At 38.6% G+C, this 25,243-nt stretch overlaps 1 protein-coding gene across 1 annotated transcript; it reads right to left on the bottom strand.

Moving 5' to 3' along the window:
- Nucleotides 1-18,488: 18,488 nt before the first annotated feature.
- Nucleotides 18,489-19,427, bottom strand: LOC102963388 (olfactory receptor 4F3/4F16/4F29-like). The gene has a single exon (XM_007087470.3). It carries the CDS (start codon nt 19,425-19,427, stop codon nt 18,489-18,491), a length of 939 nt encoding a protein of 312 aa, XP_007087532.1.
- Between the last annotated feature and the right edge of the window lie 5,816 nt (nt 19,428-25,243).

The raw sequence follows: 25,243 nt of genomic DNA, 5'->3' as shown, positions 1-25,243 counted from the left end.
TATGAGCTTTCTTTGAAGACCTGATATGTATATTTCTCATATCTATAAGTTAGCAAGAAAAAATGAGTTAGAGGAAGGAAGGAAAGAGAGGTGTGCAGGATGCCAGAGCGTGGCACTCACCACCCCATCGAAGGATAAGGGCTAGAGAGTGACACAGTTATGGGTTTGTGGAGGACATTCTGCCTAGGTATCATCATACTGTATCTTCCAAGTTATAGCAAAGATGAACACCATACCTGTGGTAACTCTGTTACTACACTCCTCCCTATACCTCCCAGTCTTAGCTGAACTGCCTCTTCTTCCCTGGACAGGCATCGAATGGTATTTACCCCTGCCTCACACACACACTCAAATGTTCCAGGCCACGGCTCCCCTCCACATTCTTCGTCCAGCCTGCAATGCCTGGGCCTTCGTTACATCTCTCTACTTCTTCCCATTCCTCAACAGCACACTCTGCACAACTCCTTACTCTATCAAGTCCTTTCTCATACTCTTCCTTGACATTTGTGAGGTGAAGGCAAATTTTTCTTACATTGTGGTGACAAAACCAAAAACACTAACACTAATAGTGCCCTGTTCCTGCTCTAACTTTAAATTTGTTAACGTTTGTCTATGTTTGAGAGACAGAGCATGAATGGGAGAGGGGCGGGCAGAGAGAGGAAGAAGACAGAATCTGAAGCAGGTCCCAGGCTCCGAGCTCTCAGCACAGAGCCCAACACGGGGCTTGAACTCACAAACCCTGAGATCATGACCTGGGCCGAAGTCTGACATGTGTGACCGCTCTAACAAAGACCACTATTTAATTCTCTGTTGCTTGACATAAACGTTCTTATATATGTGTTTTAAATGTCTTTTTAGACTTTTTCTTGACGATGATATAGATGATATTCACATTAATAAAAAGCAGCTCATCTTGGTAGCAGTTAGATTCCTTTCCTAGGGATTATCACCAGTAACCTCCCCATGGATACAATTCATCCAAGCATCCTTGAAGCTGACAGTTATTCCATCCATGCTTTCCACATACCAGTAAATCTAAACTTTTTTTAGTTTTTACACAAGACCTTATTTTCTCTTCCACACAAAAATGGATATTTTTCATGCATCTGCTTAGCTCAGATTTAAATAGTAGTTAACTCCTAGTGTTGGTAAAAAGTTGGAAAACAGGATGGTACACTCGTGGATGACACTGCTTCCTAGCCAGTCTTTCACTTTCTGCCTATACTGAAAGGTTGTTAGAGGCCATACTTGGTATCAGTTTCCACTTTTTTTAATGTTTTTATTTATTTTTGAGGGAGAGAGAGAGAGTGGGAGAGGGGCAAAGAGAGAGGGAGACAGAGGATCTGAAGCAGGCTCTGAGCTGATAGCAGTTACTCTGATGCTGGGCTCAAACTCACGAACCGTGAGATCATCACCTGAGCCCAATTCAGCCGCTCAACCAACTGACCAACCCAGGTGCCCCCAGTTTCCACTTTAAAAAAAATTTTTTAACAGACACATAGACCAATGGAATAGAATAGAAACCCCAGAACTAGACCCACAAACGTATGGCCAACTCATCTTTGACAAAGCAGGAAAGAACATCCAATGGAAAAAAGACAGTCTCTTTAACAAATGGTGCTGGGAGAACTGGACAGCAACACGCAGAAGGTTGAAACTAGACCACTTTCTGACACCATTCACAAAAATAAACTCAAAATGGATAAAGGACCTCAATGTGAGACAGGAAACCATCAAAACCCTAGAGGAGAAAGCAGGAAAACACCTCTCTGACCTCAGCCGCAGTAATTTCTTACTTGACACATTCCCCAAAGTCAAGGGAATTAAAAGTAAAAATGAACTATTGGGACCTCATGAAGATAAAATGATTCTGCACAGCAAAGGAAACAATCAACAAAACTAAAAGGCAACCAACGGAATGGGAAAAGATGTTTGCAAATGACATATCGGACAAAGGGCTAGTATCCAAAATCTATAAAGAGCCCACCAAACTCCACGCCCAAAAAACAAATAATCCAGTGAAGACATGGGCAGAAAACATGAATAGACACTTCTCTAAAGAAGACATCCAGATGGCCAACAGGCACATGAAAAGATGCTCAACGTCGCTCCTCATCAGGGAAATACAAATCAAAACCACACTCAGATATCACCTCACGCCAGTCAGAGTGGCCAAAATGAACAAATCAGGAGACTATAAATGCTGGCGAGGATGTGGAGAAACGGGAACCCTCTTGCACTGTTGGTGGGAATGCAAACTGGTACAGCCGCTCTGGAAAACAGTGTGGAGGTTCCTCCAAAAATTAAAAATAGACCTACCCTATGACCCAGCAATAGCACTGCTAGGAATTTACCCAAGGGATACAGGAGTACTGATGCATAGGGGCACTTGTACCCCCAATGTTTATAGCAGCACTCTCAACAATAGCCAAATTGTGGAAAGAGCCTAAATGTCCATCAACTGATGAATGGATAAAGAAATTGTGGTTTATAGACACAATGGAGTACTACGTGGCAATGAGAAAGAATGAAATATGGCCCTTTGTAGCAACATGGATGGAACTGGAGAGTGTGATGCTAAGTGAAATAAGCCATACAGAGAAAGACAGATACTACATGTGTTCACTCTTAGGTGGATCCTGAGAAACTTAACAGAAACCCATGGGGAGGGGAAGGAAAAAAAAAAAAAAGGTTAGAGTGGGAGAGAGCCAAAGCATAAGAGACTCTTAAAAACTGAGAACAAACTGAGGGTTGATGGGGGGTGGGAGGGAGGGTAGGGTAGGTGAAGAGGGCATCTTTTGGGATGAGCACTGTGTGTTGTATGGAAACCAATTTGACAATAAATTTCATATATTTAAAAAAAATTTTTTTAACATTTATTATTGAGAGAGACAGAGAGAGAGAGACAGAGCATGAGTCCGAGAGGGGCAGACACAGAATATGAAGCAGGCTCCAGGCTCTGAGCTGTCAACACAGAGCCGGACACGGGACTCAAACTCAGAAACTGAAGATCATGACCCCAGCCGAAGTCGGACGCTCAACTGACTGAGCCACCCAGGCGCCCCCCACCCAGTTTCCACTTTTAAACAAGGGAAGAATAGTGGTTTAATTCTGATCTAGTCCTTGGAGACAGAGTGAAAGTGTCCACTTAACTGCTCCTACAAAAGGAAAATAGGTTACTAACGATGATCAGCAACTAAATTCCAGTGTGCATTTGTAGTGTCCTGAGTCCCACCCTGTTCAACACACACACAGCATTGACCTCTCACCACACCCCCACCACAAGCCTAGAATGTAAGAAATGACAGATACCTCAGAGATCCTCTAGTGACCAGCTGACTGCCTTCTCGGCCCAGGTCTGTTCATCCTTGTGCTGCCAGCACAGATAGCAAACAAATCATAAATAACATGGGCTCACCTCCAATTCAAGAATGCACGACAATTCTGGAGTAATTTTTAAAGTAGATCAATGGTTGGGGTCGCTCAGACAAAGATCTGTAACCCTCTACTTCCTAACCTGAGTTGCAAATTGCTGACGAGGTTGATTTTAACATAGAATTACCAGAAAACAATAAAATTCACAGAGAAACATCTCCATCTCATCCTCCTACAGGTTTCTCCACTAGTTTGCTCCTCCGGAGATGAATAGAAGGAGCTCAGGACAGAAGAGCAGAAAGATGTACAGGAATGCTCACTGGAGCTTCCTGCTCTCAAAGTGCTTGTTTTTACTGCTATCAATGCCGCAAGCCTTGGACAAGCTGTTGTTGCCGGGACCTGAATGAAACTGCTAGTGATTATAAAATCTGCTTATTTTAGAGTTAGGAAAACCAACGTAGAGAAAGGATAAACAGCATTACTGAAGCTAACCAACAAGCTGGTGGCAAATCCGGAATTAATATGGTTGACTCTTGGTTTTAGTCAATCCAGTTTATTTCCACTACCCCACACTTCTTTTGCTAGAATGGTTCCAGTTGAGCACCCAGTGAGTGGCCCAGGAAATCATAGTATATCAAAGCTAGTTTCTTCAGCATGGTCCAAAATTCTTATTCTGCTGCTACTATATTCTATATCTGGAGACCAACACTCAAAACACATCTGTAAATGTCACTAGAATAGCTCCTCCAATACAGTTCACAATGACATGATTGACTCCACTCGTCTTGCTGTCTTCTCTCTTTTGGTTGTGAATTTATCCACTGTCCTCTCCCTGTTGAATAATAGAATTAATTCATTTCTTCCAGTTGATTACATCTCCCTTTTCACTGCTCTGTGGGTTTTCACTTGAAGCTCTGACCAGTATCAAACACTGTGTCCATCCATCTAACTCACCTGAACCCATGCCAAAATGATCATGGACTTAGAGAACCACAGAATGCAGAGCTCTTACCTTTGAAATGTTGTTGTCACCTGGCATAATAAGCCATATGTAAAACCTCCAAGCAGGAAACACAGCCAGTTAGCGGCACTGAAAAGTTACTTGAGTGCTTCTGTAGAGACCTGGGATTGTCATCGTACTATGTTTAGTCAAGGGAGTTGTATCCTAGAACCATGGAATTTAGCCACAGCAAGCAAAGGGAAAGGTTAGTAATAGGTCACTTCAGGGAAGAAGAGAAGGAAACTAGGGATTTTTGTGGAAATTGTAGATTTTGTCTTTTTACCCCCTTGATTTTCTGATTTGCGAAGGAAGAAACTCCATAAGAATGAAAATGTACACCAAAGCACCTGGGTGACTCAGTCAGCTGAGTGTCCAACTCTTGATTTCAGCTCAGATCATGATCCTAGGATCATGGGATTGAGCCCTCTGTCTGCCTCCATGCTGACTGTGGGTCCTGCTTAAGATTCTCTCTCTCTCTCTCTCTCTCTCTCTCTCTCTCTCTCTCTGCGCCCCTCTCTCCTGCTCACACACTGTCTTTCTCTTAAAAAAAAAAAAAGAATGAAAATATACACCTTCAAACGAGTGAAAACAATGCTTATCATCTCTACAGGAAGGAAGAGAGGGAGAAAAAGAGGAAGAAATGTAGGGCTCCATTGTGGCACTGGAATGTGTCCCATTCAAAAGGATAACCAAAGTAGAAATAAAAGGCATCCAGGGGCATCTGGGTAGCTCAGTCAGTTAAGCATCCGATTTCTGTTCAGGTCATGACCTCACAGTTCGTAAGCTCAAGCCCCACATCAGGCTCAGTGCTGACAGCTCAGACCCTGGAGCCTGCTTTGGATTCTGTGTCTCCCTCTCTGTCTACCCCTCCCCTGATCATTCTCTCTCTTTCTTTCTCTTTAAACATTAAAAAAAAAAAAAGGCATCCAAATTGGCAAGGAAGAAGTCAAACATTACTATTGGCAACCTACATGGTACTTTATGTAGGAAACCCAACAGACCCCACCAAAAAATTGCTAGAACTGATCCCTGAATTCAGCAAAGTCGCAGGATATAAAATCAATATACAGATATCTATTGCATTTCTATACACCAATAATGAAGCAGCAGAAAAAGAAATCAAGGAATGGATCATGTTTACAATTGCACCAAAAAACATAATATACCTAGGAATTAACCTAACCAAAGAGGTGAAAGATCTCTTCTCTGAAAACTACAGAACACTTATGAAAGAAATCGAAGAGGACACAAAGAAATGGAAAAACATTCCATGCTCATTGATTGGAAGACCAAATACTGTTAAAATGTCTATACTACCCAATGCCATGTACACATTCAATGCAATCCCTATCAAAATAACACCTTCATTCTTCACAGAGCTAGAACAAACTATTTTAAAATTTTTATAGGACCGGAAAAGACCCCGAATAGCTAAAGCAATGTTGAAAAAGAAAAGCAAAGCAGGAAGCATCACAATTCTGGACTTCAAGCTGTATTACAAAGCTGCAGTCATCAAGACAGTGTGGTACTGGCACAAAAGAGACACATAAATTAATGGAACAGAATGGAGAACCTAGAAATGGACCCACAGCTATATGGTCAACGCATCTTCAACAAAACAGGAAAGAATATCTAATGGAAAAAAGACAGTCTCTTCAACAAATGGTGTTGGGAAAACTGAATGGCTACAAGCAGAAGAATGAAACTGGACCACTTTCTTCCACCATACACAAAAATAAATTCAAAATGGATGAAAGATCTAAATGTGAGACAGGAAATCATCAAAATCCTAGAGGAGAACACAAGCAGCAACCTTTTTGACCTCACCTGTAACAACTTACTAGACACATCTCTGGAGGCAAGGGAAACAAAAGCAAAAATGAACTATTGGGACTTCATCAACACAAAAAGCTTCTGCACAGTGAAGGAAGCAATCAGCAAAACTAAAAGGCAGCTGACAGAATGGGAGAAGATAATTATAAATGCTATATTGGATAAAACGCTAGTATCCAAAACCTATAAAGAACCTATCAAACTCAACACCCAAGAAAACAATCCAGTTTAGAAATGGACAGAAGACATGAATAGACTTCTCCAAAGAAGACATGCAAATGGCTAACACGCACATTCAAAGATGCTCAACATCACTTATCATCCCAAAAATACAAATCAAAACCACAATGAGATATCAGCTCATACCAGTCAGAATGGCTAAAATTAACAACTCAAGAAACATATGTTGGTGAGGATATGGAGAAAGGGAGCTCTTTTGCACTGCTGGTGGGAATGCAAACTGGTGCAGCCACTCTGGAAAATGGATGGAGATTCCTCAAAAAGTTAAAAATAGAACTACCCTACGACCCATGTGTAGGGTATTCCCTACACATGTGTATGTGTATGTGTATTCCATTGCGTGTGTGTGTATGCGTGTATGTGTATATGTATATGTATACATGTATATGTGTGTATGTATATATATATATATACACATATGTATATGTGTGTATGTATATATATGTATATATACATACACACATACACACACGATGGAATATTAGCCATCAAAAAGAATGATGGGGCGCCTGGGTGGCGCAGTCGGTTAAGCGTCCGACTTCAGCCAGGTCACGATCTCGCGGTCCGTGAGTTCGGGCCCCGCGTCAGGCTCTGGGCTGATGGCTCGGAGCCTGGAGCCTGTTTCCGATTCTGTGTCTCCCTCTCTTTCTGCCCCTCCCCCATTCATGCTCTGTCTCTCTCTGTCCCAAAAATAAAAAAATTAAAAAAAAAATAAATAAAATTAAAAAAAATAAATAAAAAGAATGAAATCTTGTCATTTGCAATGACATGGATGGAGCTATAGCTATGCTAAGCAAAGTAAGTCAGAGAAAGAGAATACCATATGATTTCACTCATATGTATAATTTAAGAAACAAAACAGGTGAACTTATGGGGAAGGAAAAAAAGAGGGAAGCAAACTATAAGAGACTCTTAACTATAGAGAATAAACTGAGGGTTGATGGAAAGAGGTGGGTGGGGGGTGGGCTAAATTGGTGATGGGTATTAAGGAGGGCACTTGTTACATACAACTAAGTGTTGTATGTAAGTGATGAATCACTGAATTCTCCTGAAACCCAATATTAGACTATATGTTAACTAACAATAATGTAAATTAAAATTTGGCAAAATAAAAAATAAAGTAGGAATAAGATATGCAGATGTCCTATAAATAGTTAGCTAGTTCTTTATTATGTGTGAGATGTGGAGAGATGAAGAAGGTTTATAATAACAGCACTAGGGATGCACTCAAATGGTTGTGGAGCTGGGATGAGGAAAATCATTAATGGTTTAATCTCTCATAGGTTAGCTCCTTAAAAAGAAACATCAATGAAGCAGAAAATCCCTTCTAGTTATATTGTTTATCTTTACACCAAAAGTATGCAGAGAGTCAGTGATGTGGCCATTGATAAACCATCATTATATAGAGCACTCTGTATCAGTTACCTATTACTGTACAACAAAGTAGCTTAAAGCAACAACATTTTCCTTGCTCCTGAGTCTGCAGTTAAGGCTGAGCTCAGCTGGGCAGGTCTTCCATGGGTCTCACCTGGGTTTTCTCATGAGGCATCAGTTATCTGGCAACTTGACTGGGACTGGAGATTTTAAATGGCCTCATTCTCATGTCCAGGGCCTTAAGCTGTCTATTTGCTGGGCCTGCCTCTCCAGGAGGTCTTCTATCATTAGGTAGTCTTGTCCAAGCTTCCTTACAGGGTAGTAGGAATGCTACAGGACAATAACACAGAAGGTGCAAACTATGCTTCAGTTCTGGAATTCATTGAGTATCATCTTTACCACATTCTGTTGGTCAAGGAGGGGCATGAGACCAGGCCAGATTTCAGGTGGGGAAATCGATTCTACCTCTCGACAAGAAGAGGTGCAAAACATTGTAACCATGTTTCTCAAACAATTGGAGACTCCATAACTACTTATTCTGAGTTGTGTCTATTGGCTAAGTATTTCTTAGGTAGAAATACCCTTACTATAAGGACCCGATATATGTCCTCTAGGTTTCTATGGTGTTGTCGCTCCAAATTTTACTAACTCAAAGGAGTTAACTCATCAACTGTCTTCCGTTCCTGTATTTGTCTTCGATTTAACAGATTTGTAGTTATTAATTTACATTTTCTTAATGAATTTATATTGATACTATATATGAGACTAAGTAAGTTAAAGCACATGACCTTCCACATTCTTCTGTGTGCAGGACAGACCACCTCCTAATTGTCAAAGAATATTCAGAATCACTGAAGCAGAGATAGAGCCACTTTACTTGATTTAAAAGGAGCCTAGAGGTCCTGTGGGAAAGTAATTTCTCACCATCAACACATACAGAACTGCCTAATAAGTGTGAGGTGTCCAAAGGAGGGCAATCTCATACATCTGAGAGAAAATCATTATGAAAGCAAAAGACATCTGGCAGAGTAGGTAAGACTAAGCAAGTAAGTCCTGGTGTTAGAGCAGGGAGTATAATTCTAGATGCAAAATGAGGTTATGCATGACTCCCTTCCAACACAGCCTCTCCACCTTTTCCCCCCGCCCCTATCCCCCATATCCCTGCATGTTCCTGGGCTCTCTGGAAATGAGAAGGCTGTGATACAAAGAAAAGACCTGTGACAGTAGAACCCAGATCTCTTCTGTGGGAAGTCCCTTCCCACAGAAGAGGCTGTGAGGAAAAGTATAAAGCAAGCCAAAGGCTGGCAGTCCACAGCAGACCTCAGAGGTTCAGACAGTGGTATGTGGGCAACTAGCAACCAGCAGTTTGGGAGAGGTGGGCAATGACTCAAGCAGAAACCTGTGTGCCAGAGTGGCCCCTGTCCTTGAAGCAGAAGAATGGCTGTAGCATGGCCAACAGAACAAAGAGTCCATACTTATATGGGAATCTAACCACCAAGTACTTTAGAGAGAATACTTAGGGAGGAGAACCCAGGAAAAGATTTAATTTCTTCTTCTGAAGCATGTCAGAGAAATGAGACTTGGAATGTTGTGGTAAATGTGACATGTTTGTGCTTGGCGGGTCCTGCAGCTGGTGTTTTGATTGTCTCATTTTTACTTTTTTAACTTGATTGGGTGCCTGCTTATCAAATAGTGTGTGCAGACCTTTATTAAAATGTTGGATACCTAGATAAATATTTTACTTAAACCAAACATTGTCTCTTTACCAACCAAAAGATATGTAAGGACCAGGTTTACAAAATGAATGAACCTCTTCCCCTTCACCTAGAGATAGTCTCTACAATAAATAGTGTTGGGAAAACTGGATATCCATGTGCAAAAGAATGAAATTGGGCCCTTAGCTTACACCATATACAAAATCAACCCAGAATGGATTAAGGACTTTAAATATAAGACCTGAAATTTTAAACTCCTCCAAAAAACATAGAGAAAAACTCCTTGACGTTGATCTGGGCAATGATTTTTTTTTTTTATTTGACACCAAAAGCACAGCAACAAAAGGAGAAGTAAATAAATGCGACTGAATCAAACTAAAAAGCTTCTGCACAGCAAGAGCAACAATCAATACAATGAAAAGGTAAGCTACAGAATGAGAAAAATATTTATAAATTATACATATGATAAGGGGTTAATATCCAAAATATATAAAGAACTCATACAACAGCATGGCAAAATAATAATCTGATTAAAATGGGCAAAGGCCTTTAATAGATATTTCTCCAAAGATATTGAAATGGCCAACAGGTATATGAAAAGATGTTCAAAATCACTAACCATCCAAGAAATGCAAATTAACACCACAATGAGATATCACTTCATTCCTACTAGAAAGGCTATATTTTTTTACCTTTCATTTATACACACACACACACACACACACATAAAACTTATTGTCAAGTTTGCTAACATACAGTGTATATACAGCGTGCTCTTGGTTTTGGGGGTAGATTCCTGTGATTCATCATCCCAACAAGTGCCCTCCTAAATGCCTATCACCGATTTTCCCCTTCACTGCCATCAACCCTCACTTTGTGCTCTGTATTTAAGAGTCTCATGGGTTTGCCTCCTCTCTGTTAGTAACTACTTTTTCCCCTTCCTTTCCCCCATGGTCTTCTGTTAAGTTTCTCAACTTCCACATATGAGTGAAACCATATGATAACTGTCTTTTTCTGACTTATTTCACTTAGCATAATATCCTCCAGTTCCATCCACGTCGTTGCAAATGGCAGGATTTCATTCTTTCTCATTGCCAAGTAGTATTCCATTGCATATATAAACCACATCTTTATCCATCGTCAGTTGATGGACATTTGGGCTCTTTCCATAATTTGGCTATTGTTGAAAGCACGGCTATAAACACTGGGGTGCATGTGCCCCTATGAGTCAGCATTCCTGTATCCTTTGGATAAGTTCCTAGAAGTGCTATTGCTGAGTTTAGGGTAGTTCTGTTTTTAATTTTTTGAGGAACCTCCTCACTGTTTTCCAGAGTGGCTGCACCAGTTTGCATTCCCACCAACAGTGCAAGAGGGTTCCTGTTTCTCCACATCCTCACCAACATGTTGTTTCCTGAGTTGTTAATTTTAGCCACTCTGGTGTGAGGTGTTGTCTCAATGGGGTTTTGATTTGTATTTCCCTGATGATGAGTGATGATGAATGTCTTTTCATGTATCTGTTGGCCATCTGGATGTCTTCTTTGGAAAAATGTCTATTCATGTCTTCTTCCCATTTCTTCACTGGATTATTTGTTTTCAGGTGCTGACTTCAGTAAGTTCTTTATAGGTTTTAGATACTACCCCTTTATCCAATATATCATTTGCAAATATCTTCTCCCATTCCATAGGTTGCCTGTTAGTTTTATTGATTGTTTCCTTTGCAGTGCAGGAGATTTTTATCTTGATTAAGTCCTAATAGTTCATTTTTGCTTTTATCTCCCTTGCCTTCAGAGACATGTCTTCTCCTTCTTTGAAGGAAGAAATTGCTGTGGCTAAAGTCAAAGAGGTTGTTGCCTGTTTTCTCCTCTAGATTTGATGGTTTCCTGTCTCACATTTAGGTCTTTAATCCATTTTGAGTTTATTTTTGTGTATGGTGTAAGACAGTGATCCAGGTTCATTCTTCTGCATGTTGCTGTCCAGTTCTCCCAGGACCATTTGCTAAAGAGATTGTCTTTTTTCCATTGGATACTCACTCCTGCTTTGTCAAAGATTAGTTGGCCATACATTTGTGAGTCCAATTCTGGTTTCTGTATTCTATTCATTGGTCTCTGTGTCTGTTCTTGTGCCAGTATCATACTGTCTTGATGATTACAGCCTTGTAGTAGAGGCTAAAGTCCGGGATGGTGATGCCTCCCACTTTGGTTTTATTTTTCAACATAACTTTAGCTATTTGGGATCTTTTGTGGTTCTACACAAATTTTAGGATTGTTTGTTCTAGTTTTAAGAAGAATGTCAGTGCAATTTTTATTGGGATTGCATTGAATGTGTACATTTCTTTAGGTAGTATTGACACTTTAACAATATTTGTTCTTCCATCCATGATCATGGAATGTTTTTCCATTTCTTTGTATCTTCTTCAATTTCCTTCGTAAGTTTTCTATAGTTTTCAGCATACAGATCTTTTATATCTATGGTTAGGTTTATTCCTAGGTATTTTATGGTTCTTGGCACAATTGTAAATGGGATCAATTTCTTTATTTCTCTTTCTGTTGCTTCATTATTGGTGTATAGAAATGCAACTGGTTTCTGTACATTGATTCTGTATTCTGTGACTTTGCTGAATTTATGTATCAGTTCTAGCAGCTTTTTTGGTGGAGTCTTTTGGGTTTTCCATGTAGACTATCATGTCATCTGCAAAAAGTGAAAGTTTCACTTCTTCTTTGCCAATTTGGATGTCATTTATTTTCATTTTGTTGTCCGATTGCTGAGGCTAGGACTTCCAACGCTATGTTAAACAACAGTGGTGAGAGTGGACATCCCTGTCGTGTTCCTGATCTCAGGGGGAAAGCTCTCAGTTTTTCTCCATTGAGGATGATATTAGCTGTGGGCTTTTCATATATGGCTTTTATGACGTTTAGGTATGTTCTTTCTATCCCGACTTTCTTGAGGGTTTTTATTAAGAAAGGATGCTGTATTTTGTCAAATGCTTTTTCTGCATCGATTCACAGGATCATATCCTTTCTTATCCTTTCGTCTATTAATATGATGTATCATATTGATTGATTTGCAAATATTGAGCCAGTCCTACAGCCCAGGAATTAATCCCACTTGATTGTGGTGAATAATTCTTTTGGTATATTGTTGAATTCAATTTGCTAGGTCCTTGTTGAGAATTTTTATATCCATGTTCATCAGGGTCATTGGCCTGTAATTCTCCTTTTTTGTCTCTGCCTGGTTTGGGAATCAAGGTAATGCTGGCTTCATAGAATGAGTCTGGAAGCTCTCCTTCTGTTTCTATTTTTTGGAATAGCTTGAGAAGGAATAGCTAAAGAGTTAAAGGATTAACTCTGCTGGGGCGCCTGGGTGGCGCAGTCGGTTAAGCGTCCGACTTCAGCCAGGTCACGATCTCGCAGTCCGTGAGTTCGAGCCCCGCGTCAGGCTCTGGGCTGATGGCTCAGAGCCTGGAGCCTGTTTCCGATTCTGTGTCTCCCTCTCTCTCTGCCCCTCCCCCGTTCATGCTCTGTCTCTCTCTGTCCCAAAAATAAATAAAAAACGTTGAAAAAAAATTAAAAAAAAAAAAAAAAAGGATTAACTCTGCTTTAAATGTCTGGTAGAATTCCCCTGGGAAGCCATCTGTCCCAGGACTCTTATTTCTTGGCAGATTTTTAATAACGGATTCAATTTCTTCACTGGTTATGGGTCTGTTCAAATTTTCTATTTCTTGTCATTTGAATTTTGGTAGTGTGTGGGGATGTCTAGGTATTTGTCCATTTCCTCCAGGTTGTCCAGTTTGTTGGCATATAATTTTTCATAGTATTTTCTGATAATTGTTTGTGTTTCTGTGGTGTTAGCTGTGGTATGTCCTCTTTCATTCGTGATTTTATCTATTTGGATCCTTTCTCTTTTCTTTTTGAGAAGTCTGGCTAGGTTTTATCAATTTTGTTTATTTTTTTCAAAAACCAGCTCTTAGTTTCATTGATCTGTTCTACTGTTTTTTTGGATTCTATATTGTTTATTCCTGCTCTAATCTTTATTATTTCTCTGCTTCTGCTGGCCTTGGGTTTCTTTGCTGTTCTGCTTCTAGTTCCCTTAAGTGTGCTGTTAGATTTTGTATTTGGGACTTTTCTTGTTTCTTGAGATAGGCCTGGATTACAATGTATTTTCCTCTTAGGACTGCCTTTGCTGCATCCCAAAGGGTTTGGATTGTCATGTTTTCATTTTCATTTGCTTCCATATATTTTTTAATTTCTTCTTAAATTGCCTGGTTGACCCATTCATTCTTTAGTGGAATGTTCTTTAAACTCCATGCATTCAGAGGCTTTCTAAATTTTTTCTTGTGGTTGATTTCAAGTTTGATAGCATTGTGATCAGAAAATATGCATGGTATGATCTCAATTCTTTTATATTTATTGAGGGTTTTGTGACCCAGTATGTGGTCTATCTTGGAGAATGTTCCAGGTGCACTCAAAAAGAATGTGTATTCTGCTGCTTTTGGATGAAAAGTTCTGAATATATCTGTCAAGTCAATCTAATCAAGTATATCATTCAAGGCCATTGTTTCTTTTTTGATTTTTCCCCCAAATGATCTGTCCATTGATGTAAGTGGAGTAATTAAAGTCCCCTGCAATTACAGTATTCCTATCAATAAGATTGCTCATATTTGTGATCAATTGATTTACATATTTTGGTTCTTTCAAGTTGGGAGCAGAAACATTTACAATTGTTAACTCTTCTTGATGGATAGACCCTGTAATTATGATATAATGCTCTTCTTCATCTCTCGTTACAGCCTTTAGTTTAAAATCTAGTTTGTCTGATGTAAGTATGGCTACTCCAGCTTTCTTTTGACTTTGGTAGAATGACTATTATCAAAAAGTCAAAGCAAGTGTTGGTAAGGATGGGGAAAGAAAGGGAGCACTTGTACAATGTTGGTAAGAATGTAACACAGTATAATCACTAGGAAAATAGTATGGAGGTCCCTCAAAAAAAATAAAAAATAGAACTACCATGTGATCCAGCAAATCCATCTCCTGAATATATATCCAAATGAAATGAAAATCACTATCTCAAAAAGTTACTGCACTCCCATGTCCATTACAGCACTATTAACAATAGACAAGATATGGAAGCAACCTAAGTTCATTGACACATGTGTGGATAAATACACACACACACACACACACACACACACACACACACACACACAATGTATTATTATTCAGCCTTTAAAGAGAAATAAATCCTGCCATTTATGATAACACAGATGAACCTGGTAGGGGAGGTGCATTATGCTAAGTGAATTAAACCAGACATAGAAAGACAAATACTTTGCAATTTCATTTATATACAGAGTCTAAAAAAGTAAATAATAGAGTACCAGAGAATAGGATGGTTGTTACTAAGGGCTGGGATGTAAGATAAAGGGGAGATGTTAGTGAAAGAGTACAAGCTTTCAGTTACTAGATGAATAAGTTCTATAGACTTATGTACAGCATGATGACTACAGTTAATAATAATGTATATTTGGGGGCGCCTGGGTGGCTCAGTCAGTTAAGCGACTGACTTCGGCTCAGGTTATCATCTCACAGTTCATGAGTTTAAGCCCTGCATCAGGCTCTGTGCTGACAGCTCAGAGCCTAGGCTTCAGATTCTGTGTCTCCCTCTCTCTCTGACCATAGCCTCTTTGTGCTCTCTCTCTCAAAAACAAATAAACATTTAAAAAAATTTACCTAATAATAATGTATATTTTACATAAGAATAATGTAAGAGAGTAGATTTCCAGTGTTCTCACATAAAAAGGAGAGGGTTAACTAGGTGAAGTGATGAATATGTTAATTAATTGAGGTAATCATTTCACATTACATATAAAACATCATATTGTACAACCTAATATGTACACTTTTATTTGTCATCATACCTTAATACAGTTGGGAAAAAGAAAGAAAGAAATCCCTGTCTGCTAACTGTTAAAATATAAACAGCTTTTATTTTGATACCTACTAATGTGATGCAGAAACCACCTCAAACAACCTTATACTACTTTCTTTCATATTAACTAAGAAGAGGAAGTTTTATGTGTGCCCGAAAGAGCTTTACTTGAAGCCTGGTGTTCAAGTTTTTTTCTTTATGTCCTTGTTCAGGTAGATAAGGAGCCTAATGCTATGGAATCAGTAAGCAGTTTACCATGTTAAGGTCATTTTCAGCTTTCAATCAAATAGTTGTTAAAATTGGCTTATCCTCTGCCTGGACTACTGCAAACTGTCTGTTTCTATTAGGCTGAAGGAACCCCAAGAGGTGTCCACTCAGGCTTCAGTAAGAATACTGAAATAACATGACTCTATCATGGACTAACTATCTCCAAGGAGTAGATGGTGCAATGCCCTCCACTCATGCAGAATTTCGTTTGAATACAAGGGAGTTATAAAGTCATTTTATCGTATAAATTACCTCTGAGTTTCAGCCCCTTTGTGTTTTTTTTAAGTTTATTTATTTTGAGAGAGAGAGAGAGAACCCACATAAGTGAACAGGGAAGGGGCAGAGAGAGAGGGAGAGAGAGAATCCCAAGTAGCTCTGCACTGTCAGTGCAGAGGCCAATGCAGGGCTCAAACCCACAAAATGTGAGATCATGACCTGAGCTGAAGTCAGACGCTTAACCAACTGGGTCATCTAGGCGCCCCCAGTCCCTTTGATATCCATCTAGTAAATAGGTGGATATTTTAATGACAGATTTAAATGACAGAACACAATTGCATTGTATTTTACTGAATTGATGCATGTTTTGTATTTGTTATTTTGTGTTATTAAGTAGAGAGAGAAAAGATATGTTCAGATTTTAGAAGGACAGATAAGAGAGACCCACCAACTTTGAAGTGTGGTGATTAAGAGCAGGGATACTAGGGGCGCCTGGGTGGCGCAGTCGGTTAAGCGTCCGACTTCAGCCAGGTCACGATCTCGCGGTCTGTGAGTTCGAGCCCCGCGTCAGGCTCTGGGCTGATGGCTCAGAGCCTGGAGCCTGTTTCCGATTCTGTGTCTCCCTCTCTCTCTGTCCCTCCCCCGTTCATGCTCTGTCTCTCTCTGTCCCAAAAATAAATAAACGTCGAAAAAAAAATTTTTTTTTTAAAAAAGAGCAGGGATACTAGAGCAGAAGCTGTGTGGATTTGCAACCAAGCTTCGCCACTTACCACCTCTGTGTCTCTGGGCTAGTTAGTGTATCTTTCTGTGCCTCAGGTACATCTCCTATAAATAAGAATAATCATATTACCTACCTTATTGCTGAGAGAATTAAATGAATTGGTATATGTTAACAACCTCAGATAGTACCTGCCACATAAATGTTCAATAAATGTTGGTAAAGGTAGAGGTGGTGACAGGTGGACAAAAACAATGAATGGGCTTTAAAAAGCTAGTAAGAAAGGTGTTGGATGAGAAGGAGCTATGGCAGTCTCTACCAGGCTTGTAAATGACACAGTTAAGGGCAAGCAAAGTGATAATAAATCTGTACTGAATTTTATTTGGAGTGAATGCACATCTAAGTTTCCATTTGTCAAATAGAAAGGCATGTGATATTATGTGATCCTTTGATCACATAATATTTATAAGGCTGATATTCCAAGGAGCACCCTAAGAGGTCACCAGGAGAAAGAGAAGTATAAACAAAGTTTATCAAGAGGAAGAGGAAAAAGGAACAGTTATACACAAACAACAATCATCACCCAAAGGCTAATTTTGCTAAAAAGAAATATCTCTCACTTGGTTAAGCTAATGTCTTAGCCCGTAATTGTCCTGATAAATGTATATTTTAGAAACGAATGAACAATTTTAAATAAGTCCAAAATAACATCAGAAGAAAAGTGAATATAGAAGAATGAAATAACTTCCTAAATGAAGTCTGAAGCCTGAATACAATACTGTATGTTAAGTAACTAGAATTAAAATAACTTTTTTAAAAATAGGTAAACTGAGAAAAAAAAGAAGTCTGAAATCTGTTAGTGGCTTAAGAAGATAGATTCATCATGAAGATCTACCAAAAATTGCTAAATAACTGGGATATGAGTACACATGTGGCATTTTTAAAGAATCTTTAAAGTAAGTAGGCATTAATACAACTTTATCATAGGTTGTGTTCATTATCTTGATCTTGGTAATAACTTCACAGTATATATGTATATCAAATTACCATATTGTATACTTTAAATATATACAATTCTATTTGAAGATTTCAGTTATTCCTCAATAAAGTTAGGAAGGGAACTGTGGAGATCTGATTCTCACCTTAGATCTATCACTTAACAAAAGTTGGAACAAATTATCTCAAATTCCAGTTCCAAAATTTCATAATTCCATACATAATCAACAGCTCTAGGTAACCAAAGGAATGGGGTAATAGGAAGCAGATACCTTAGAGGAAAAAAAATCAAACCAATTGGTATTATGGCAGTTTGGTAGATAGTTTGAGGAAAGGACATTAACCAGTTCAAAGAAACGAAAGTATCACAGTGAAAAGGAAAAACATGTTAATTTCCAACACTAAATCATTGAACACATTCTCTGTTTGGCACCTTTTGAGGGATAAAACTGTTGGAAGTGGTGGATTAAGGTGATATCTTTGGTTTGAGACATTTTCCGCAGTAATTAAAGAATGAATAGGAAGAATTTCTTACTTTATCCCCTCCCCCCCCCACAATATAAATCAAGATAAAAATGCTTACTACACAGTTTTCATAAATATTAAATAATTACTATAAAGCATCCAGCACAGGAGGGCCTGAAACACAGAAGTGCCAATGTTAGCTCCCTTTATCATAATTAATTTGGGCTGGTGATACACAGAGACATGGTAAATGCTTAAATGTAACCTAGTACATAAAGTTAATAGAGATCTAAAACTTCAATTACTCTATTTTTTTCTGTTGTCATTGAGTGTGTAGGTAAAATTTTTTTAATCTTTAGAGTACTTAGGACATCCTCCTGTAACTCACAAGCTGATGACAGAGTTTCTTCATTGCTGCCTTCATCTCCTTGTTCCTGAATGTGTAGATGACTGGATTCAGAAAAGGTGTGAGAACTGCATCAAAGATGGCAAGAAATTTGTCCAAGTGTGATGAGGGGAAGGGCCAGGTGTAGAAGAAGATTAATGGCCCAAAGAATAAAACCACCACAGTGACATGAGCTGACAAAGTAGAGAGGGCCTTGGATAACCCACCTGAAGAGTGTTTCCAAACTGTGACCAGAATGATGATGTAAGAAATAATCAGTATAAAGAAAGAACCCACAGAGATGAGTCCACTATTGGCTGTGACCATGAACTCCAGCCTATTGGTCTCTGTGCAGGCAAGTTTAATGAGCTGAGGAAGGTCACAATAAAAGCTGTCCAATACATTAGGACCACAGAAAGGCAAGTCTACAACAAAAGCCAATTGGGCCACTGAGTGGATGAGGCCAAGGACCCAGGCTGCAGCCAAAATCAAAATGCACATTCGTGGGCTCATAATGGTCAGGTAGTGGAGAGGCTTACATATAGCAACATATCTGTCAAAGGCCATGGCAATGAGCAGCACCATTTCTGTTCCCCCAATAGCATGAATAAAGAAGATCTGAGATATACAACCCCCAAAAGAGATGGCTTTGCGTTTTCTGAAGAGGTCATAAATCATTTTGGGGGCTGCAATAGAGCAAACCCCCACATCAAGAAAGGAGAGATTGGCCAGCAGGAAGTACATGGGAGAGTGCAAGTTAGGGTCAGTACTCACAGAGAACACAATGAGGAGATTTCCCATTAGGCTTGCCATGTAGAACACAGAGGAAAATAAGAAAAGAAGAAGCTGGATCTCCCATGAATTAGAGAGCCCCAGGAACACAAACTCATATACCACAGATTGGTTGGCTCCATCCATTGCCTCTGCAAACAGAGGTGACACTAATTTTACCTGGAAAAAAAAGTAAATAGAAAATAAACTTTGTGGGGAGTCACTGACTGCATGAATTTCATATCGTAAAGAAAAAACATTGCCTTATTTTACACAGCCAAAACACGTCTAATGTAACCCCTTAAACTATAGTTGCATAAAATAGGTAGTAACTTATTGCTACAAAGCACGGCTTCTAACTCCCTAGTCTCCTTAACTTCCCTAGGTTTTGGTAAGAAAAGATTAAGCAAAATCTTCTGCTAAATCTTAAGGGTCATGAGTGGCAGGCCAGGAATGCCTAGAATAACATGAAAGAAGAAGGAAGAAATGGAAGCTAGCTCATTGATTTCTCCCTCAGTGTGTTACTCCTGCCCATGGAGTCCCCCAAAATTCAGGCAACTTATGATGATCTTCATGTTCCTCACCCCTTTGATTACCTTCCATATGCAATGCTATCAGTCTTATTACTACTCTCTTATGTTTGGCCTCATGCTATTGCATTTTACCAAATCATGTTCACCTTTTCCTCTCCAAGAGAAAAGATCATGTAGAAACCCTAAAGGTATCCAGCTGTTGTTGCACAGCTCATGGAGTGGAAGTGATCACAGGGTTTGAGCTGTAAGACCATATGATAAAGTAAGGACAAGCCAAGAGATGTCTTTCCTGCAGAATCTAAACATGGTTGAAGTAATACAATGTAGCAAAAAAAAAAAAATGCTATGTGATTGGTATTTGTAGATCACTGTCCATTCCATATTCACTTTTCATGGTTCATGGAAGGGCAAAAAGAACACAGTGCTTGGAATCAGAACTGTGATTAGATCCTAGCCCTAAACTACAGGAACTTAAATTTTTTCTCGCATCCCTTCTACAACTTGACTCACTTCTTGAACTCAGTTTCACCATCTGTAAAATAAAGGGGCTGAGGTGAGTGATGGTAAGTAATTTTTTCAAGTCTAACATTTCTATGAGTTTATAATACAGTGCCTCCTCAGTATGTAATGAAGCTCACCATAATGATGGTATTCTTTGCATTGGACTACTACCATATTCACCACCTATTTCCTCGTCTACAGTTGGTTATAAGTCCCATATCCCATAGAAATCCCTCTCCTCATATCTCCCTCTTCTCTAATTCCTTTTGCACTACTTACATGACTCAATTAGCATATTATTGTTAGGTTTGCTATATGATTTATTTTGCCCTTTCTCATAATCATCTGTAATCAGTCAACAAACATTTACTAGATGCCTGCTAAGCACAATGCATTGTTACAGGACACTGTGGACCTACTGAAATGTTAAAATACCCACTACCCCTTAATGCTTTTACATTTCAGCACATATACAAAAATATAAACAATATTTAAAGACATACTATATTTAAAAAATGTCTAATAAGTAGTATGATCATAAAATTTGTGAAGCAAAGAAGATACCCAGAGTGCCAGAGTGATCAGGGCTTTCTTCAGAAAGAAACCAAGACCTCTGTTGCATTTTAAGATGTGGATATAATTTATTTGAATATGCAACTTCATAGATGAGCTTAAAGAATTTTTGTAATACCTAATATAATCAAGAAATACAATCAGGATAATATGTATAATTAAGAAATATTGGCGCACCTAAGTGGCTCAGTCAGTAAAGTGTCCAACTCTTGACCTTGGCTCTGGTGGTCACGATCTCACAGTTTCATGAGATAGAGCCCTGCATTAATAGCTCATGGCCAGCTTGGAATTCTTTCTCTCTCTGTCTCTCTGTCTCTCTCTCTCTCTGTCTCCCTCTCTCTCCCTCTTACTCTCTCAAAATAAATAAATAAACTTTAAAAAAAAGAACTATCTCCTAGGCTGTAGCAGTGTTTGATGAGCTATTTATGGAAATAATGATAATCAAAACAAAAAAGTGACCACCATGTACAAAACACCACAATAACTTCTTTAAATACATGTTGTTTGATATATACAGAAACCACAAAAGTTGGTATTATTAGCTTCTTTTGCAAAGAAGCAAATCCAAACCAAGAGAGGGAAAGCAACAGATTACAACAATAAGTGATAGAACTGATATTGATTCTCTGATCTGCCTCTCAACCAGCATATAGAGAAGACTTCTCTTTTCTCATGACTTTCTGATTGTATGACACACCTTAGTCCCTTTCTGGATGCCCCATGTTGCACTTTCAGCATCCTAGCCAGATCTAAGTGAAAGAAAATGAAGTTTTGTCCTCAAGTGTTCACAAACATTTGAGTTTCTTAAACTACTTCTCACCCATCTATAATCCATCCAGGGTATTTAAAGAACCATGGTAGGAGAAGGAAAATCCATATGATACCTGCATCTCAGAGCATTCTGGTTGAGTTTCCAGACCAATATTTTCTCAATCCACATGAACTCCTTTAGCTTGCCATAGAAGAGACTCAGCTCTCGCAACTCTCTAATTAACAGAGAAAACAAAGGTGCTCTATCTCCATGTCAACAAATGAAATAAAGCCCAGAACTAAACCAAGTCAGATTTTATCCCCTCTTACAAGACCATCTCCTAATGGTTGAAAATCCCATTTTTGGTTCTCCAACTGGGACAGCAATGGAGGGGGAAAAAGTAACTTCAGTTTCTGACTGCATGTCCTTTTTCTTCTCATTTGTATTGGTTCTTGATCATTAAGCTCAACTGAAGCTGCTTCTGTTGTACAAGATAACATATTATTGATCTCTGTACAAAACAATCCTGTCACCAGAATCATCTATTCAATGCTGGCCTTTGGGGACTTCAACATTCTACACCAGTATTCCTTAACTGTTGCTGTGTTTGTCACCCACCCACTCATTTAAAGACCTAACATGTGACTGTTTCCAAAGAGTTAAGCATATCCAACTTTCCCTGGTTGAAACTAGCATTACTTCATGCACAGGTAACTATAAAAATGTTATTATCTTCAGAGATATGGGTAATTGGCACACAGGAGAATACCGACCAAATGACACTGCAGTGGCTTGGGATCACCAGTGTGAGTTCATTTATTCATGGGAATTGTCATTCAGAATCCTGGCCAACCATCAGAGGAAGCTATTAATAAGTCACCAAAGAGGAAAAAGATAAATAAATAAATAAATAAATAAATAAATAAATAAATAAATCGCCATTTCTTCACTTAATTGGAGATATTTATTTCATACATAAGGTTAAAGAAGAATCTCCAACAAACATGTGAATATACACTGTCTTATATTTATATTAAAATCAACTCTGCTAGAGTGGCCAAAATGAAGAAATCAGGAGACTATAGATGCTGGAGAGGATGTGGAGAAACAGGAACCCTCTTGCACTGTTGGTGGGAATGCAAATTGGTGCAGCCGCTCTGGAAAACAGTATGGAGGTTCCTCAGAAAATTAAAAATAGACCTACCCTATGACTCAGCAATAGCACTGCTAGGAATTTATCCAAGGGATACAGGAGTACTGATGCATAGGGGCACCTGTACCCCAATGTTTATAGCGGCACTCTCAACAATAGCCAAATTATGGAAAGAGCCTAAATGTCCATCAACTGATGAATGGATAAAGAAATTGTGGTTTATATACACAATGGAATACTACGTGGCAATGAGAAAAAATGAAATATGGCCTTTTGTAGCAACATGGATGGAACTGGAGAGTGTGATGCTAAGTGAAATAAGCCATACAGAGAAAGACAGATACCATATGGTTTCACTCTTATGTGGATCCTGAGAAACATAACAGAAACCCATGGGGGAGGGGAAGGAAAAAAAAAAAAAAAAGAGGTTAGAGTGGGAGAGAGCCAAAGCATTAGAGACTGTTAAAAACTGAGAACAAACTGAGGGTTGATGGGGGGTGGGAGGGAGGGCAGGGTGGGTGATGGGTATTGAGGAGGGCACCTTTTGGGATGAGCACTGGGTGTTGTATGGAAACCAATTTGACAGTAAATTTCATATATTAAAAAATAAAAAAAAGCAACAAAAAACAAAAAACAAAAAACAAAAAAAAAAATAAATAAAAATAAAATTTTTGTTCTGAAAAAAAAAAAAATAAAAAAAAAAAAATAATAAAATCAACTCTGCTAAAGAACCCTGATACTTAAAACAGGAACCTTCATAGAAATTCCCAGGATTGTGTGTGTGTGTGTGTGTGTGTGTGTGTGTGTGTGTTAATTATTTGTAAATTCATTCTTCTGCTCTATAATCAAAAGCTACCATATCCATAACATAAATCGTTTATCTGTAGATTCTATTACATGATCTACAACTTCACATTAAAAATAATACTTTTAAGTCAGAAAAAACTATACTACAGGCGCCTGGGTAGCTCAGTCAGTTAGGTATCTGACTTCCACTCAGGTCATGATCTCACGGTTGGTGAGTTCAAGCCATGTGTCAGGCTCTGTGCGGACAGCTCAGAGCCTGGAGCCTGCTTCGGATTCTGTGTCTCCTTCTCTCTCTGTTCCTACCCCCACCTTTCTCTCTCTCTCTGTCTCTCTCTCTCTCTGTATCAAAAATAAATGTTAAAAAAAATTTTGATATTTGTAATTGTACAAGATTGGGGAGAATGTTCATCAATAGAAGAGTGGCTAAATAAATTGTGGAACATCCATAAAACAGAATATTATGAAGCCACAAGAAAAGACTGGGGACATTCTACCTGTGGGGATATAAAATGCCTTCAAACAGCAAGGTGCAAGATAGTGGGTTTAGTAGGAAACCGTTAATGTTCAAACCAAGGAAGAGGGGATGAGAGATAATACCTTATATTAGTACTTACAAGTGAATACAAAAGAAAAAGGTGAATTTTAACTCTAGCAAGAGGAAGTAGCTATCTGAATAACCTTCTAATTTTTGGATATAAATTTCCTATTCAAGAATTTTTATTTAAAAAATAAGAAGAGGGGCACCTGGGTGGCTCAGTCGGGCATCCAACTTCAGCTTGAGTCATGATCTCGGGGTTCGTGAGTTCGAGCCCCCTATTAGGCTCTGTGCTGACAGCTCAGAGCCTGGTGCCTGCTTCAGATTCTGTGTCTCCCTCTCTCTGCCCCTCTCCCACTCATGCTTTCTGTCTCTCTCTCAAAAATAAACATTAAATTTTTTAATTTGCTTTAAAAAACAAAGTTTATTTTATTAAATCATTCCCTCTAACCAGCTCTAGAGGCATTACTATTTGATTTTCACATTTCCTCTAAATCTCTAATAGATAGTAGAGGCTGGGAGGAGACCAGAAAAGCCTGTGAGATTTAAGACTAATTTTAAAGCAGGAAACACTTAGACCAAAAAAAAAAATATATATATATATATAAAATGAAAGAATTAAAATAAAAACACAAGAATGTCAATTTTCCCAAAGTAAATCCCTAAATATAATGTGATCTCAATACAGTTATCATCAAGACTTTTTTCAGGAGCTAGATAAATTATCAATTTCATTTGAAAGACCAAATGAACAAGGATAGTTAGGTAATCTTGAAAGGGGAAATCATGGGAAGGAGGAGGAGGAAGAACTCTCTAACAGATATTAAAATATATTAAAAGCCTTTGTAAATAAAAACTGTAGGAATAAACAGATAGATTAATGGGACCAAATAGAAAATATGGACATCCCCAAATGCAAATTGGAAATTCAGTATTCAATAAAGATGGCCTCTCAAATCAATGGAAAATATATGGACTTTTGTTTCAAGTTTTTATTTAAATTCTAGTTGGTTAACATATAGTGTAATATTGGTTTCAGGTGTAAAATTTAGTGACTCATCACTTACATATAACAACCAGTACTCATCACAACTGCCTTCCTTAATATTC

The sequence above is a fragment of the Panthera tigris genome, chromosome B3, assembly GCF_018350195.1.
Source record: "Panthera tigris isolate Pti1 chromosome B3, P.tigris_Pti1_mat1.1, whole genome shotgun sequence".
Taxonomy (NCBI): domain Eukaryota; kingdom Metazoa; phylum Chordata; class Mammalia; order Carnivora; family Felidae; genus Panthera; species Panthera tigris.
This window is presented reverse-complemented; position numbering and strand designations above follow the sequence as displayed.